At 39.0% G+C, this 17,884-nt stretch overlaps 1 protein-coding gene and 1 long non-coding RNA gene across 4 annotated transcripts in view; one reads left to right on the forward strand and one right to left on the reverse strand.

Annotated features, from left to right (window-relative positions):
* Positions 1-929: 929 nt before the first annotated feature.
* tifa (TRAF interacting protein with forkhead associated domain) lies at positions 930-2,283 on the forward strand. Its single transcript, XM_067451826.1, has 2 exons — positions 930-1,059; positions 1,183-2,283. The coding sequence occupies exon 2, from the start codon at positions 1,249-1,251 to the stop codon at positions 1,828-1,830; it is 582 nt and encodes a 193-aa protein (XP_067307927.1). The 5' UTR covers positions 930-1,059; positions 1,183-1,248; the 3' UTR covers positions 1,831-2,283.
* Positions 2,284-2,317: 34 nt separating this feature from the next.
* LOC137075798 (uncharacterized) overlaps positions 2,318-17,884 on the reverse strand; it is a 31,744-nt gene continuing 16,177 nt past the window's right edge. For 2 of the 3 annotated variants that reach the window (XR_010905105.1, XR_010905104.1), the window contains one exon: positions 4,320-4,478. This is a non-coding gene — a long non-coding RNA (uncharacterized lncRNA). Of the gene's footprint in view, positions 2,582-4,319; positions 4,479-17,884 lie in introns of those variants that run through there. The other variant, XR_010905106.1, reaches the window with a different exon arrangement.

The raw sequence follows: 17,884 nt of genomic DNA on the forward strand, positions 1-17,884 counted from the left end.
TTTTTGAAGAGTGATTGATAAGACTTCACAGATGATTATCATAAACATGTTTTCATTCATGTTTAATGTATCTGGTCATGTCACAATTCAACAAAATGTCGAGTGCTTATCTTAAAAGCATTCAAATATGAATTTTTATTAATCGAAACCAACCATAAAGCCCGTGTCTCCAGGGGGAATCATTGGACACATAACTAGGCTATACCATAGACCGTAAAAAAATATGGACGACTCGACATCATCCGTTTCCGCTTGCCATATTTGAAGCTTTCAAGCAGCCTTGCACGGCGCGGACATCTTGGGACCGAGTCTGCGCAGTAGCGATTTCGGGACCGGAGTTGCGCAGTAGAGCGCAGGAAGTAGAGCAGGAAGTACAGTCGCGATATCAAAAGCCCGCCCACACTCTCGCAGATGCAGAACAATTAATTATGTTGGTGTGAAATAAACAGTTATGGAAATGTAGAAATTAAAGCTAAAGCTCTAATCTGCTCCCAAAAATTTCGAAAAAAGTCCGTTAGCGCCTCAGTGACAACTTCACTCAGAGAAGCCGTCAGTCTCAGCTGTCAATCATGACGTCACACCCCCCGTTTTTATAGCATCAAATAACTAACTCAAACTAAACTTATTTTTAAAACGAACACCTGAAATGAAATCATCGTGATGATAACTGCCTTCAGTGACATAAACTAACTTTGGGGAAAACATTTTTGAAGTGTAATTTTATTATTTAGATTGCCTCGCGTCCATTAGAAATCACAGAGGGGCGGCTATACTGGGACCGGTCACCGGGGGGCGATCGAGGCGCGAAAGCTTCAGTAAATGAGAGGGAGACTGCAGGCTTGGGCTATACTCATTTTGAGATATAGCGAAAGCATAGAAATCCGTTGCGCAACTCTGGGGTTTTTGTGAGTCACGTGTTCCAAGTTGGAAGGGGTGTTGGATTTCAATGCTCCTTCTGATGCAATTCCCTCTTCGTTCATTGTGCTCACTCACAGTACTGCGAGCTCCGCTTCAAAACAGCAGTCCGTTAGTTGGCGATCGTTACATCAGCTTTTTAAGGTGAGCTGCGAAACTTCAGTTAATCTAGCCTAATACTTTAGAGAAAATTGTTACGCTGAATCTGTGCTATGAACCAGTTCGTTCTCGCTTTAGTTGTGAACTAACGTATTTTTTTTCTTTTAGGTCTATCTATATCAGCAAAGGAATTTAACCCCACACGGTTTATTTTGCCTCCATTTGTCAGCTAGAATGAATATCAATAGCAAACTCGAAACTGAAGAACTGCTCACGTGTCTTCATGTAGTTCTCTACCACCCTAACCAAGCCAGTCGCCCGCTCTTCCAAAACCTGCCCCTAAATCAACCATACCAAATGGACGCTGAAGATCCACTAAGGCTTGGCCGTGACGGACAGACCTGCATCTTTGTCCTGAATGACACATCCGTCTCCAGAAAACAGCTCTCCATACAGGCGTATAGGAAAGCCGGCAGCCCTTTCATGAACTTCGTGATCCAGAACATGAGCCAGAAGGTCAAACTCGTAGTCGGTGGGTCCGAACTGAGATACCTTGAAAGAGCTGAGCTTGATGATAAGGTGCTCCTCCGCTTTGGAAGATATGAAGTGCTGGTTTGGCAGGAGCCAGGAGAGTCAGAGCATAAATTTGAAGTCCTGTTTGAAACAAGCAATACACCCCCTTCACAAGAATTGGGCATAGATGTGCCATGCAACCCACCTGTTATGGATACTGGCTCGCCATGGAGAAGCTTTGAGAATAGAGGACCTACAAGCCCAGAGCCACTGGAGTCGGATGAGACCGTTGTTTTAGTGTAGCTATTTTTCAGACCTTGCTTTGCATATTATTATAATAATCTGCATATCAAATGTAACACTGAAATCTACTGTAGTGTATGATGTAAGTGACATTACAAACATTGTTATGATTTCATCTGGAATGTTATGTTGCCTGAGTTCCTCCTTGACCTCTAGAGTTCTTGTACATATATTTTATGATTTTTTTTACTGGATTCTAACATTTGTCACTCACAAGTTTGCTCATAAGGCACTTTCTTTTCTTAGCATTATTGTGAAGTGTTCTTTGCATCAGTATGTTTATTTAGCATTTTTATATTGTATATTATATAATATTTAATATTATATTGTATTGACTGTTACTTGATAAAATGTGAATCACAAACTTTTGAACAATGTGAAATTATGATGGGTTATTCATAAACTACTTACAACATGTGATGTATTATATAATAGAATAAAGTTTTCTACATAGCTTTTGTTCAGCTTTTTTAAATGGGTATTTTATTGAAAATCTTTTTTTTTCAGGTTCATACTCCATACATCTAAAACAAGATACAAGGTCAACAATGCAAAGTAAAACTGTTCCATATATTTTCATAATTTGCTTCGGTACAATGAATATAAAAAGATCATTATTTAAAGCTGCAGTCTTTTTGTGCTCTAGTGGTTAATGAACAGAACCGCATGCGTTTAGCGGAAGAACATTTCAGCTGGAGATATGGCTAGTCTTGGAACTGTACTTCTCCGCAGTGGCTCCAACCAGACCGGTCTGAAATAGTCCCAATATAAACACTTATTATAAGTATACCATAATGATTCAGGGTAAGACAAAATCACGGTTTGGAAAATGTACAACGTAAATCCAGTCTCATTATTTAATTTTTGTTCTCGAACACAGAAAAAGTTATGGACAGCAGCTTTCATTTGAGAAACAATGTGTCATGTTTCTGTGATGGACTGGCCATCTGTCCAGGGGTTTGTCCCACCTGAGATGCTGGCTAGATAAATGATGCATCGTTTTTAATACTACACCTAATATTTTTCTCTCACAGTTAATTTGTTTTATCTATGAAAATATATAGCTGCAACAAATTTGAGGCTCCTTGGCATCAAAAGTTGGAAAAACTCCCTCTTTTAACCTTTAGTTTGAGAAATAACCAAGAGTTCCTTTTATGGTAAACAAACTATTTTAAGCCAAGTACTACTGTATATTCCTTTTGTTATTCGAAATACATACAGTATAGGTCTTGAAAGCAGATTCAACCGGATTTCAAACATTGCATTCTACTGCAAAATCATGGTTACTGATTTCCAGAAAGGCTAGTTACTGATCTCCAGATTTTGATACCAAAGTTTTATATGGCAAACATAATTATACATTCAAAGCAATGGGTTATTCATTTCTTGGGTAAAGGTTGAAGAGAAAGGTTATCCCAGGTGACCCAGGAACTGAAACTCTCCTGAGATCACCACCTAGCTCTATCACTCTTTTTTATTTAAACTATAAATACGGTAAACTCCTCCAGTCCTTGTTCTTACAAACAACACAGGCACAGATAAGCATCAGCTATGACAGATAGCAGATGATTTACAGTAAATTATGTCAGTGGTGGACAGATAAGATCAAAACTCAGTTATTGAAAACAGTTGTCGTCTCCAGTGCCACTAGACAAGGTTAAAGCCTAGTCCCAGACTAAAATGCATGTTTGAGATTTTTTAACTGATAGTAAAGACAAATCTTAAAATATGTCAGCGCCATTGTTTTGTCTCAGGATAGACACCATTAAAGTTTTTAACTACTACTTCAAGAGACTAAAAAAGGGGAAGTTTCACGAGCTTGCTGCATGGATACTAAAATCCATGTGGCAGGGAGTTTTTAGGAACATTAATCACAAAAAAAATACTTCAATACTTAAACTAAAGCTTCATCTAAGCCCTGTCTGTGAAACCAGGTCCATAAAGCTTTATGTAAAAATGATTATATTTTTAACTTAACTCCCTCCCACATTAGATTATATGTACATCACTTTAAGGCCTGGTTTCACTGACAGGGTTTAGATTCAGGATTAGACCTTAGTTCAAGTAAGATATTAAGTAGATTTTATAAATGTGCATTAGAAAAATGCATTACTAGTGTTCATCTTGAGACAAAACAATGTCAATGACTAATTTTAAGGTATGTCAGTGCAAATTGCTTTCAGTTAAAACGGCTCAAACACGCATTTAAGTCTAAGCCTTGTCTGTGAAACCGTGGGTAAATGTATTAAAACATAAACACCATACAGTATGTGAATATATATATATATATATATATATATATATATATATATATATATATATATATATATATATATATATATATATATAGTACACATGTCAGTTTTATCAGATATTGAACTAAACACTGACACTGATTGATTTCTCAGAACAGCATTGATTGATATGTCTCAGCATCATCACACTCCCATTTATCAAGTTTGATAGTGGTCTGTGTGCAGATGGTTGTTTGCCTGCTTGCTCGGGTGCATGTACAGACTGGTTATTTGCTGACTTGCAGTGTTGTTGATGGGGTTTGGTGAGTACCTGTGCGGGGTTCCAAGTCTCTTGCATCTTTTCCACCAGACCAACAGTAAAACAGGTCACCATAAATCAGTGTGCTTTAAAACCTTTAAGGAACAAAAACCAAAGACTTCAACTGTGATGAGACATGGCATATTGCAAAACTGTGGAAATGACAGGAAGTGAGAGACTTCTCTGAAAGAACACATCATCCCTAGTCATGGGTGATAAACAGTGACCTGATAAGATTATTAAACATCTACTGATTTAAACCTTTAAGTTTAAAACAGTTCAAAATAATAGAGCAATGAACTCAAATTTTCTATATGTTTTCATTCATATTTTTAATTGTTTTTTTAGACTTTTAGATTTTGTTTTAGTTTCAGTTAACTGTAACCTGAGCTAAACAAATATGAGGTGTTTTCAAACTAACTGCTTTTGATTTGTCCATGGGAACAATAATGATCTACCGCATCAAGCATAAAGCTGGTGAAAGTCCAATAGAATATACCAAACTAAAGAAAAACACAAAAATGTATGAACAAGTGCTTAAATTATTATTATCTTTCCATTTGATCTTAGACACACAAATCACCAAACAGCATTTTTGTGTCTAGTGTATTGCTCAAGGTCCAAGGCTTATATCAATTTTAAGGTTGCGCCGTTTCTTCTAAAGCTTCTTTTCACATAAAAACTACTTTACTATGTTTGTCAGTTATGGGTTTGCAGCAGCCTCCACCCAGTCAGCAGGGATACAACGACACGTCTTTATGGTTACGAGCTGAAAACTATTGAGTTAGCATGAGCAAGACTGAAAGGAGGGAAATTGGACATTGACGAGATTACAAAATTACCATAACATTACCACAACTACATTTTTACAATCGCATTACCATAACATTAGGATCACAAATACTGTAGGTATGCATACTAATGTGCTCTCCTTTTTTGCGTGGTTTCGTAGTCATCTTTTTCTACGGCTGTTCCAATCAGTGGTCGCCACAGCGAATCATCTGCCTCCATTCCTCCAACCTGACTGATTTCGTCATCATCATGCTTATTACATATTTAGACACCCTCTGCAAACAACCATGTAACAAATCTATAAACAAATAGACCTTATTCAGGACAGCACCATTGCAGGTATAAAAGCGAGGCTGTGAGGGGGAGACAGGGGCTGCGTTTAAGTACAATTTTATTATGCCCTTTTCTCGCTAACTTCCCTCCATCTCTTTCCCTTTTTGAGGGATTTTGGGATCCCTCAAAATCCCTCCTCAAGATCCTTTTTGAGGGATTTTGTCCTCTCTTTATTTCTACAAACAGTTGATGGACCCCAAACTATTGATGGGCCCCATTGACTTCCATAGTATAGAGAAAAAAAAATACTATGGAAGTCAATGGGGCCCATCAACAGTTTGGTTACTGGCATTTGTCAACCAACTTTTTTTTCTGTTCAGCAGAAGACATTCATTCATACAGGTTTGGAACAACTATGGAGTGAGTAAATGATGACAGAACATAATTTTTTGGTGAACCATCCCTTTAAGGAAAATTATCTAAAAGATGACGCCCAACGTGGGGCTCGAACCCACGACCCTGAGATTAAGAGTCTCATGCTCTACCGACTCCCCGCCAAAGCTGGGGAACAATAGTCTGTTTACGCGGGGGAAGAAGGGGAAGGGGGGAAAGAAGGAAAAAAGGAGAAAAAAGAAAGAAAAAAAGAGCGAAAGAAAGGGAAAAAGAGAGAGAAGGAAAAAACAAGAGCCCTTGTACGATTTTTAGTTGTTTTGTGGTAAATACATCGTTAAATTTCACTGAAAAGTACTTTTCCCTCCACATTTCAGGCTGTAACACTGACAAGAAGGACCGTGGTTCGAATCCCACCTCTGACAGGACTAAAACTGTTTTGGAATGTTGCTAATAACTACCTTATTTGTAACCCAAATTTCCTTCCGGGTACTTTGAGGATGCTGGTTAATCAGGAAATGCAATGCATGTTATTTTTCTATGTCTGAGTACTGTATTTCCCATTTTTGTGTGTATTTAATTTTACAATGCTATTTTTTTCATTATTTTTATTGTATTATTTGACCTTCGAATATAATAAATTTGTATTATCTCTTCTAACGTAACTCTTATTTATTTTTTATTTTTTGAGTAATTTGATAATGCTGTTTAATTCCAGCTTGGTTAACCAATAAATACAATGTATGTTATTTCTCGATCATTAAAAACAAATATATATTATTTTTATATGTTTAAGTACTGGTTTTCCCATTTATGCATCTATTTTTTTATTTTACTTTTTATTCTATGCTATTTTTCTATTATTTTTTATTGTATTACTTCACCTTTGGATATAATAAATCTTTATTTTCTTTTCTAACTTTATCTGTCATTATATTTTCCAAAGAGTTGTGACGAATGCTTGAAAGGTGCTATACAATATAAAGTTATTAGTAAAAAAATAAAATGATCATCTGGGCACCTGCAATGATTACTGAAGAGTTGTAAATGAATACACACTTGCTGTTATATAAAGACAAATCAGCCAGGTGGGGTGGGGGAACACATACAAACTAAATTAATTATGAATAACAAGTACATCAAAGTACATTACAACAGCATGTACTTATAAAATATATTTTAAAGTGTAATAGAATAATAAAAGATTTATGTTATAACTAAAATAAGACAACCAGGTGATGAACCACAGATGTTATATGGTTAAACCGGGAAAATAAATTGTAGCCTATATCAAAATGATATGAACTTATATATTAAAACTGGATTAAGAACAGGGAATATTTATATTGGGGTAAAAAACAAACAAACAGATGATGGAAAAGGATAACACACAATGAACACAAATACTACTATACAGTGATAAACGTGAAAATATAGTATAACAATTATATGTGCATATAAAATATAATTAAAAATTATGAGAAGATAAACCAATATACATATTATAGAAATGTTCAATATATTACTATTTTTTTTTCATCTGCTCAAGCCACTGTTCCTTGGTTAAAGTATCTGTGTTTGGGCAGTAAATGGTGCCTTTGTATTGGCTATGACCTGTTCCTTTTGTCCTGAACTGGCCACATTTCTTGCAGGTGTTTGCCTCAACTTTCCTAATGTATGTACGTCGCTGTCGGTTATGGACAGTTTCAGAGGGTGGAGGAGCACTGCTTGCCGGCGGAGATAACAAAGGGTTTGATGTGGGTGTAGGGACAACAAACACAGTGAATGCAGGGGTAGATTGAGAAGCACAGGTAGCAGAAGGTCCCATAATGCCTTGAGGCCGAGGAAGCAGTGGTCTCTGGAATGGTAACTTTGCTCTAACCACCTCAGCTGTTTTTTCAGGCTGCATAGAAGTGATATGCCTCTTTAGTGTGGCTTGCCCTACAGTGCTTTGTGGCATGCTGTATGTGTGCTCCTCTCTTCGGCTTTGTGAAGGTGGTGAAGCAGGCCGAACACGGGCAGGTGGGAGAGGCTCAGCAGCAACAGGGAGAGGGGCAGGAAGATTGATCCCCTGCAACAGAACACTCAGGTCTTGCCTTCTCACCTTGTCATTGTGCCACTGGGCCAGAGTGTTCTGATTAACCTCCTCCAGTTGTAGATTTGTGTTCTGCATAATAGCCCCATTATTCAGGATCAATTGCTGGATTGTGCCATAGTCATGCAAGATCAGAGTCCACCTAGAAAGTGAGGCCTTTCCCTTCCTCCTGGGACTTTTGTGGATTCTGCACAGTCTGATAAAAATGGCCTCAACAAGCCGACAACAGTCTGGCCACTGAGCAGGTGAAGCCTTGGAGCCTAGAACACAGTGCTTTAGACTGTCCACCCCAGGAGTGAAAGCAACCTTCTTTTTAGGAGACCGAAATCTCCCTGTGGTCAACCTGCCCTGGCATCTAGTATCAAACATCACCTGCTCTTTGTCATAATCAGGCAGGTTATGCCAAAGTGCCACAATGTCATTGACCTGAAAGTGACACAAGACAAACACACCACTGTAAATAAAATAAAATAATTATTTTAATAAATATATTCTGGTAACAATTTACAATAAGGTTTCTTTAGTTAACATTAGTTAATTAGATTAGTTAACATGAACTGAGAATCAACAATATTTCTACAGTATTTATTTAATCTTAATGTTAATTTCAACCAGAGGCGGACAGTAGTGGAGTATTTTTACTTTCCAAGTAATTTTATTTTTCAAGTATATGTATATGTACTTTATCAGTGTTCTTCTTTGGAAAACTTTTACTTCACAACATTCCAAAACATAATATTGTCATTTTAACTGCACTGAGTCTCATATTGAATATCATTTAATACTTAATTATAATGTAGTGATGTGTACTTAAAAAATAAAATAAAATTAAAATTAATACAATTTTTACTTGAGTACAAGTAAGAAAGTACTATATGTTTAATGTAATATGAGTTAAAAGTAACTGTTATTTATTAAATGTAGTGCAGCAAAAAAACATGACATTATATACAATGTAGTGAAGTAAAAGTGTTCCAAAGAAAAACACTGATAAAGCATATACTAGAAAAACGTACTTGAATAGAAAGTAACAATACTCCACTACTGTCCGTCTCTGATTTCAACATTTACTAAGACATTATTAAAATCAAAAGTTGTATTTGTAGCATTAGTTAATGCACTGTGAACTAACATAAACAAACAATGAGAGTGATAAATATTTATGATTAATATAAATATTTTAATAAATCAGTTTTGGCATTACTCTTTGTTAGTTCATATTAATTAATACATTAGCTAATGTTAACAGATGAAACCTTATTGTAAAGTTTCCATGATATTCTTTCTTTTATGCATGTATTTTGTAAAAATGGCTTACCTGCTGAGTGCAGAGAGTTAGCCCAGTCTTATTCCTCAGCTGCACTAGATAATCTGCCAGGCTATCCACTCGATCCATCCCTGGCATATTTTTGTCATCCACAGCCTGAGACAATGACATAAATAAAAATATTCTAGTATGATTTTAAATAAAACTAAATGATAAAATGGTAACTTATATAACAAATTTATTTTTAAATAATGAAATTTCACATACCAAATCCCCCTCAGACACTTGAGTATGGGAATCAGGAGCATTGACATCAGGCTGACCCAAGGAAACATCAGAGGTTGAAGTGGCAGTCATGACAGAAGAAACAGAAGCTGGCAGGGTGGAGGATGCAACGGCTGGCTGGATGGAGGATGCAACGGCTGACAGGGTGGAGGATGCAACGGCTGGCTGGATGGAGGATGCAACGGCTGACAGGGTGGAGGATGCAACGGCTGGCAGGGTGGAGGATGCAACGGCTTGCTGGATGGAGGATGCAACGGCTGGCAGGGTGGAGGATGCAACGGCTGACAGGGTGGAGGATGCAACGGCTGGCTGGATGGAGGATGCAACGGCTGGCAGGGTGGAGGATGCAACGGCTGGCAGGGTGGAGGATGCAACGGCTGACAGGGTGGAGGATGCAACGGCTGGCTGGATGGAGGATGCAACGGCTGGCAGGGTGGAGGATGCAACGGCTGACAGGGTGGAGGATGCAACGGCTGGCTGGATGGAGGATGCAACGGCTGGCAGGGTGGAGGATGCAACGGCTTGCTGGATGGAGGATGCAACGGCTGGCTGGATGGAGGATGCAACGGCTGGCTGGATGGAGGATGCAACGGCTGGCTGGATGGAGGATGCAACGGCTGGCAGGGTGGAGGATGCAACGGCTGACAGGGTGGAGGATGCAACGGCTGGCTGGATGGAGGATGCAACGGCTGGCAGGGTGGAGGATGCAACGGCTGACAGGGTGGAGGAAGCAATGGCTGACAGGGTTGAGGATGCAGAGGCTGTGGTAGGGAGGTCTTCATTGAGTAACGCCATGGTCGGGTCATCAGAGAAGTCCTCTTCAAATCCTTCATCTTCCAGCTCTTCCACATGAACATCTTCCAGTAACTGGTCTGTCTCCTCTGCATCTGGGTTCACTCTTTGAAGTGGTTGTCCTGTCTGACTGAGCAGGTAGTCCACTCCAATAAGCTCTTCTAAAGAAAGCAGAATGCAGAACTTATTATGGTAAGTATGAAAAGTGGTCATTAAATGCCTTTGCTCTACAAAGAGGCACTTACCTGTGTACTTTGCAGGGGGTTGGAAGGCAGGAACATATTTTCTACCAAGCACCTTCAAACTATTGGTGTTCAAACAGTGCACTACGTCGCCTGCATAGGTGAGGAGAGAGGACGGCTTGGTGACCACAGATGCTGCTGCTCTGTCCTGGTTCCATCTGTTCAGGCCTTCCAGGAGATACAGCTGAAAATTGAAGATGTTTGCGCTGGTTCCTATGGAAAATGAGGCCATGAAAAAGAAGATTGTACTAGGAAGCATATAATGCAGACTGAATACTTAAGTATATTGTAGTTTTATAGTTTTCTTTTTAAGCATGTGTTACGTTATGGAAAATAATTTAAAATTATAAAATACTGTATGTAAATGCTGATTATGCTTAAATGCTAATGCCACAAACCTGGAATGAACCTATTCAGGTGGAGGTGGAAAGACTCAAGGGACGTTGAGCCCCTGGCACACCTGTATTTTGTGAGCACTATTCCTCCCTTTGTAGTGGTGGTGCCTGTCTCTGTGTACAGTGACACACCTGGCGGATCCTGGATGCACTTCACATGTCTCTTTTGAACACGCCAGATGTGCTCCATCCGCACAGTGTCCAGCAGAGGGACACCTAAAAGATCTCTTCCTTTTTCCTCCTTTAACCCATGCAGAAGTAGCTCAATTAGGCTGATGGTAGTCTCTACTCCACGTGTCCTTCGGCGGCAGTAGAGGGACAACTCTTTTTTTGTTATCCGCCTGTTCAACATGTGCCCACTGATGAAAAGCACCCCTTCCTCCTCCAGTTGTTCTCTCTTTGCCCGACGTAAAAGAGCAATGTCATGTGGGTCCCACTCAAATATGCACTCAGATAGCCTTGCCATGAAGATTGGGTAGAGGGGATGGGCATCCGTGGTGCACCCTGTTGCCAGCCGTCGCATAAAGTGCCATATGTCCAGCCTGATCTTAAGGTTTGGCCATTCTCCAAATCGTGTTTGAAGCATGCTCTGTCCTTTATCAATACAGCAGCCAGTGTCCACATATAGGAGCTCTGGTGGATCCACACCTGCCTGCTGGTATCTGCTGGTAAGCCCCAAGATCATGGAGTCCAGACCAGGTCCTTCCTGGGCAGTCAGAACACTGATAAGGATCTGGCCTGTCTCATTGCCAACAGAGGATAGCCATTGTGCTGTCCCCTTGGCTGTTCCTGCCAGCTTCTTTGTGATCTGAAATCAAAAACAATATGTACTCACTAAAAATGAGTAACACTGTGTGGCACATACAATCATGAAGCAATACAAAAGTTAACCCTAAAGTTAAACAAGAAAATTAAATTCTACCTTTTTAGTTGAATCCATTTTTAAAATTGACCCAAAAGTTGATGTCACTCTGGCCTTAATGTGATCCAGTCGACTGACAATGTCCTTCCCATAAACAGTCAGAAGCCATTTGCTGGTAGGGACCTCAAAAGGCTCTGGAGGCTCCTGGAAAGCAACTGGCAAGAAGCTGGAGTGGTCAGCAAAGGCAGCACATTCCCCCATGTAGTGTGCCAATCTATCCAGCCACTCCTCCCCATGGTTCTCCTTCAGTTGCTTAGCCAGTCGGGCAGGGCTATTGCCAAGTGTCCTATCCCTCAGCAGACGAATGACACGGATGTCACATGCATATCTTTAAATAAAAATAGAATTATCCATCTATATACAATTACATCAGTATGTATGTTTTACATGGAACCTATTTTTCTATCATTACCTGTTCATTATAAAAACAATTAGTATCGAGTAAAACATGATTTTGTGTTCAAATTCTTACTTGTATGTCAAGATCAGGCGGAACAGTCTCCTGTGTGGCAAGTCAAGTTGGTCCAGGACAGATTGGCTGGTTGACAAGTAATTGGTTTGACAGACAGAACACCTGAGCGTCTCTGTCACCATGAGGTAATACCGGTCAATGTCGAGGACCTTGCGAGCTCTTTTGTGTATGCCGTAACCAGTTAACTGTTTCCCACAGACAGGACATAGCAGCCTAACCTTCCATTGGTGGTAGGGCATCCACACTAGCAGCCTGTGTGTGAAGAAACGGTCTGGAGATGGAGCCTGGTGGTAGATAAGAGAGGGGACTGGAGGCTCATACCAGAGCTTCAAGTCTGGCCGAAGTCTGCCAGCATGAAAAAGTGTAGATGCTATCCATCTCTGATCTTGTGAGGGGATTGTCTTCCTCATTTCAGCTGGCAGTGCAGAAATGGAAGAATCAGCAGGATCTGAAGATGGAGCAGGAACTGCCACAAAAGTATGACTGCCAGAAACAATAGGATCACCCTAAAAACATTTAAGTTTGTTTCTGTCAATATGCCAAAAAACATTCAATATGCAGCTTCCACACATTCATATGCCATCTATAACAAAGAAGAAGTGATTTACAGATGCAGAAGGGCTGGTTATCATGGATGGAGATGGAGAAGTACTGGCTCTGACAGAGGATGGAGACAGACTGGTTCTCATAGGTGATGAAGAAGGCCTAGCTCTCACAGAAGTGGAAGGAAAAGTCCCGGTTGTCACAGTGGTTGTAGAAGCAGGGCTGTCACTGTGAGATGATGGAACTGATGAGGCAGATGAGTTCTGAAAGGACACATAATGCATATCAACATACACACACACACACACAATCAGACAAATCAGACAAAAAAAAAAAATGTAAATACCTGAATCCTCCTTGGAATGTTGAGGTTAGGTTTGGCTTCTGCACTAAGAGACCCTCCAAACTGATGTTTTGTAAAGTAAAATTGGGAGTTACAAATAACAATAACTTCTATTTAACTTTATTGTTAGTGTGCCATTTTAAGTACATTTAAAACTAACAATCAACCCACATAAGGTGTTTTAGGTTTACCAATGATATGTTAAGTGGAGATTGTCTCAGAGACTGTACAGAGGTCGAGGTAGGTGCAGGGCCAGATGTCGGAGCAGGCTAATAAGATCAAACGAATAAGATCAAAACAGATCATGACTGAAAAAATAATACAACTTTTTATATGTTTGAAAGCCTTTGCAAATACCTTTGGAGGATGAAAACCACAAAGACAACTTTGTGGTCCACCAAAAAGAGATGCTTGCCCACGGACCTGTCTTGGGCATTTATCTATCTGTTACAGTAAAAACATTGTGTCAGCTGGTATTGTATGTAAACTGCACTTGTTTTATGTATGTTGTCCTATTAACAGTTGCCAATACATACCTTCTGAAATATCTCATACCATTTCTTTTGGCGTGGAGCAGGTCTGTTGCCAGCTTCAGAGGGCCATACCCCTGTGTTGGCAAACCGCCGCAGGCGAGACATCCACTCCTCATCCCCAAAGGCCTTATGTGATTTTGGCTTTGACATGTCTGCAATGTAAACACCTCTAACGTTAGACAATAAATGCTGACCAGATCATGCTTCTAGATCATATATTCCTAAATAAATTCTTTAGATAAATAAAATCTAAATTCTTAAAGTATCATATATTACTTTAGTGCTATCTTTTTTGTTTGTTTGTTTGTAAATTTGTAAATTTGTACACTGTAGGCTACTGGCCATAGTACATTTTGTAATATTTAATAATTCCTAATAATTCCACAGTTAATCTTTTTCCTTTGATTTTCCAGCTTTAACTGTTATGAAGAACATACATACTAAGAAGGTAACCTTAGTTTGTTTTAGAAAGAGACAATAAAATCCACACTAACTACATAATGATTAACGTTAAACGGTATAACGTTAGGTATAATGTAACACTGCTCTGAACACTATTGGTCTATTTCATTGTTTTATACAAGTTTAATCTCTAAAAATGCTGCTACAAATAGCAAATTGTCAATTCACATTGTACTAACCGCTATAATTTATCTTCTTATAATTGTTTTAATCACTTACTACAGATAAATATGCGCTAAAAAATTCAAATCACAAGTTTATGCTTACCGTTGATGTTCCGAGCGCGCCACAATGCTGGAACCTTATTGGTGGAAAGATCGTGGATTATAATTCGCGATTGGTCGATACATTATTGTGCAATCGTCATTGGCCAAAAAGGATCTGTCAATCTGATTCATTATACAAAAAAAAAAAAAATGCTGCTTTTGAATTAAAACCAAGCATTTGTCCAATGTCAAATGTTAACCTATATCTATTTATGTATTATTTTATAATCTTTCATTAGATAGTTTTATTAAAAAGTGTTTTCTCATTGTATGGATACATGTTTATATTTATTTATTACTCATATGGATATGGAGTTTCTTGAAATGTGCTATACATTTGAGATAATAATAATAGCAATAATAATGTTTTAATCAAGCTCAAATAATGATTAATGAAAGACGAGACACTGTTCTATGAAACATGTATTTTTATTATTAACAAAATTTACACTAAAAATGGTGATAAATTAAAACAGCAGTAAACACACAAATATAGACACGTTATAAAAAGATGTACATATTACTCATTATATATATATATATATATATATATATATATATATATATATATATATATATATATATAAATATATATATATGAAAAATTATAAAACCACCACCCACCTCTAATAATAATAATGATAATAGTAATAAATAGATTAATAATAATAAATGATAATATTACACACAAGGTTAGAAACATTATGAGTATTTAAAAAATAAATATAAAAAATGATTCAAATAAAATTCCCTGAGAGGGTCAAATACACCAAACTAGTAATAAATAATAGTAATAAACAAACAAAGTCAATAAAACTATATACATAGTAGTGTAGTGTGTATATATGCAGTACTGTGCAAAAGTCTTATGCACGTTAGAATTTTATGAGACAAAGACAAATCAATTTATTTCTTATCTGCCCTCTTCTTCCGCATCTCCTCCATCCACTGGTTAAGTGGCATACCAGCATTTTGGGGGCAGTATATATAACCATAATACTGGCTGTGGCCACTTTCTTTGTTGCGGGGTTGTTGGCAGTGACTGCATTTATTTTTGTCAACTTTTCGATGGTAAGGCCTCCGGGCAGATGGTGGTGAAGAAAGAGGACCAGCAGGAGCAATCAGTTTGGATACATGGACTTGTGGGGTCAAAAACACATGCACAAGTGGGTCACTGGCAGGGCTGGGGCCAGAGACAGTAGGTAAAGGTGCAGGGGAGGGTGAAGATGTCTGCTGAGGGAATAGTTGCCTCTTACTGGGGAACCTTGGGCAGACAGACTGCAGAGAATGGGTGTGTTGGGCTAGAGCTGCAGACTTCCTCTTGTCCACTGCTTGTCCTGCTGTACTTTGAGGCAAATGGTATTGATGTTGAGGGCCAGGCTGTGGTGGTGCAGTAGTAGGGCGTACCTGTACTGGTGGGAGAGGTACAGAAGCAACAGGAATGGAGGCAGGCAAGTTGACCCCTTGCAGCAGAATATTACATTCCTGCCTCTTCAGTCGCTTGTTGTGCCACTGAATGAGAGTTGTTTGATTAACATCAAACAACTGCAGAGTAGAGTTCTCCATGACAGCACCATTACCCAGGACCAGCTGTCTGATCTTGCGGTAGTCTGTGAGAATTAGAGTCCATCTAGTCAGTGAACAATTACCCTGTTTTTTTGGAGTTTTATAGATGCCACAGAGTCTTACAAAAATGCATTCTACCACGCGACAACAGTCTGGCCACTGGGCAGGGGATCCTGTCGATCCTAGGACGCAACGTGTCATACTCTCCACACCTGGTGTAAATTCAGGTTTCTTTTTAGAGCACCTGAAGCGTCCTGTTGTCAGACGCGACTTGTACCTTGCAAAGTACCCCACACGCTTCTGGTCATATGGCAGAAGGTTCTGCCACAGAGCTATGATGTTACTGGCCTGCTGGGCGCTAAGTGTTTGTCCAGTTTCATTCCTCAGTCCCACCAAGTACTCTGCCAGGCTGTCCACTCTGTCCATCCCTGGGATACAGCGCTCATCCACAGCCTAGTAAATATATAAATATATAGAAAATAAAATAAGAACAATATTACAGGCAGAAAATAGCACATCTTTCGCACTGTTTACATGCCACAAAAGACCTACCAGCTGTTGCTGTGGTGCTGCTGGAGCCATCATGGCAGGTGGCTCAGAGTGACTTGTAGCTGTAGTAGTTGCAAGAGAGGCTGGGACGATGGAAAAGTAAGGAGGAGCAGAGTCTAGGCTGGTGGGGAAATATGTTGGGCCAGAGGGTGCAGTGGTGTGCTCATTTGAAACCTGATAAATATAATAATAAAAAATACTAATGAAATAAACATCAAAATAATACAATTACAAGCAACAACACTGGTACAAAATGCCATAAAACACTTGCCAGTTGTTGTGGTGATGCAGGGGTGACGGTTGATGGCAGTGAAGAGGAGGGACTAGCAACAGCAGAGCTGTTACAGGCATGCGCAATCTGGAAAATATAAAATACATTTTTATAAAAATGGATTTTAATTAGAGCTTATCTTGTGCATTATTATTTTATTCATTTATATATTCTTCAGGTTTGAATTAATTGTCTTTCATCTGTGTCAATTTCCTGATTGCATTGTGTATTGTTGTGTGATTTGAAAAGAGATATACAAATACATTTTCTTATTATTATTATTATTATAATACAATAATAATGAGTATTATTATACATATTATAATTTTATATAATATTTTTATATAAAGTTTTTCGGAGCAAGTCCAATGACACAATATGATAAAAAAAGTGATGGCTATAATTACCATTTGTTGCTCAAGTGCAGCTGTAGTGAAATCAGTAGTGGCCTGAAGAGAGGTGGGAGTTGTTATGATGGCTGAGCTGGTGGTGGTAGGTGATGGACCAGAGGACGGGTCCAGTAGCCCAACGGTTGGGTCCAAACCAGCATCTTCAAAGCCCTCATCTTCCAGCTCTTCCTCTGTGCCAACATCTTCCAGCATCTGCTCAGTCTCCTCTGAGTCAGGTTGGACATCCTGCAAGGCCCTCCCTGTCTGGCGGTATAGGTAATCTATACCTATTAACTCCCCTGAGACAGAAAAGAAAATAGGATACAGGAAAATTCACTTTTCAGAAAATTCCTAAAAAGATCATTCAATTTTATGAATATAAAAAAATAACTTAATGATGGAAAGCTTAAACTAACCAGTGTAAACAGCAGGTGGGTGAAAAGAGGGGACAAGCTTCCTTCCAAGCACCTTGACACTGTAGTTGTTGACACAGTGAACAAGGTCGCCTGAGTAGCTGAGCAGCGATGGAGGCCTGACTGCCAGGGATGCAGCTTTACGGTCCTGATTCCATCTGTTAAGGCCTTCCAGGAGGTACAGCTGGAAATTCAGGCTGTTGGCACTGGTTCCTTAAGATAAAACAAATATGAGCAATAT

This window comes from Pseudorasbora parva, chromosome 1 (genome assembly GCF_024679245.1).
Source record: "Pseudorasbora parva isolate DD20220531a chromosome 1, ASM2467924v1, whole genome shotgun sequence".
Lineage (NCBI taxonomy): Eukaryota > Metazoa > Chordata > Actinopteri > Cypriniformes > Gobionidae > Pseudorasbora > Pseudorasbora parva.

Excerpts from the sequence above, each read along its gene's own strand:
- tifa (XM_067451826.1), top strand. The coding sequence starts at position 1,249 with ATGAATATCAATAGCAAACTCGAAACTGAAGAACTGCTCACGTGTCTT.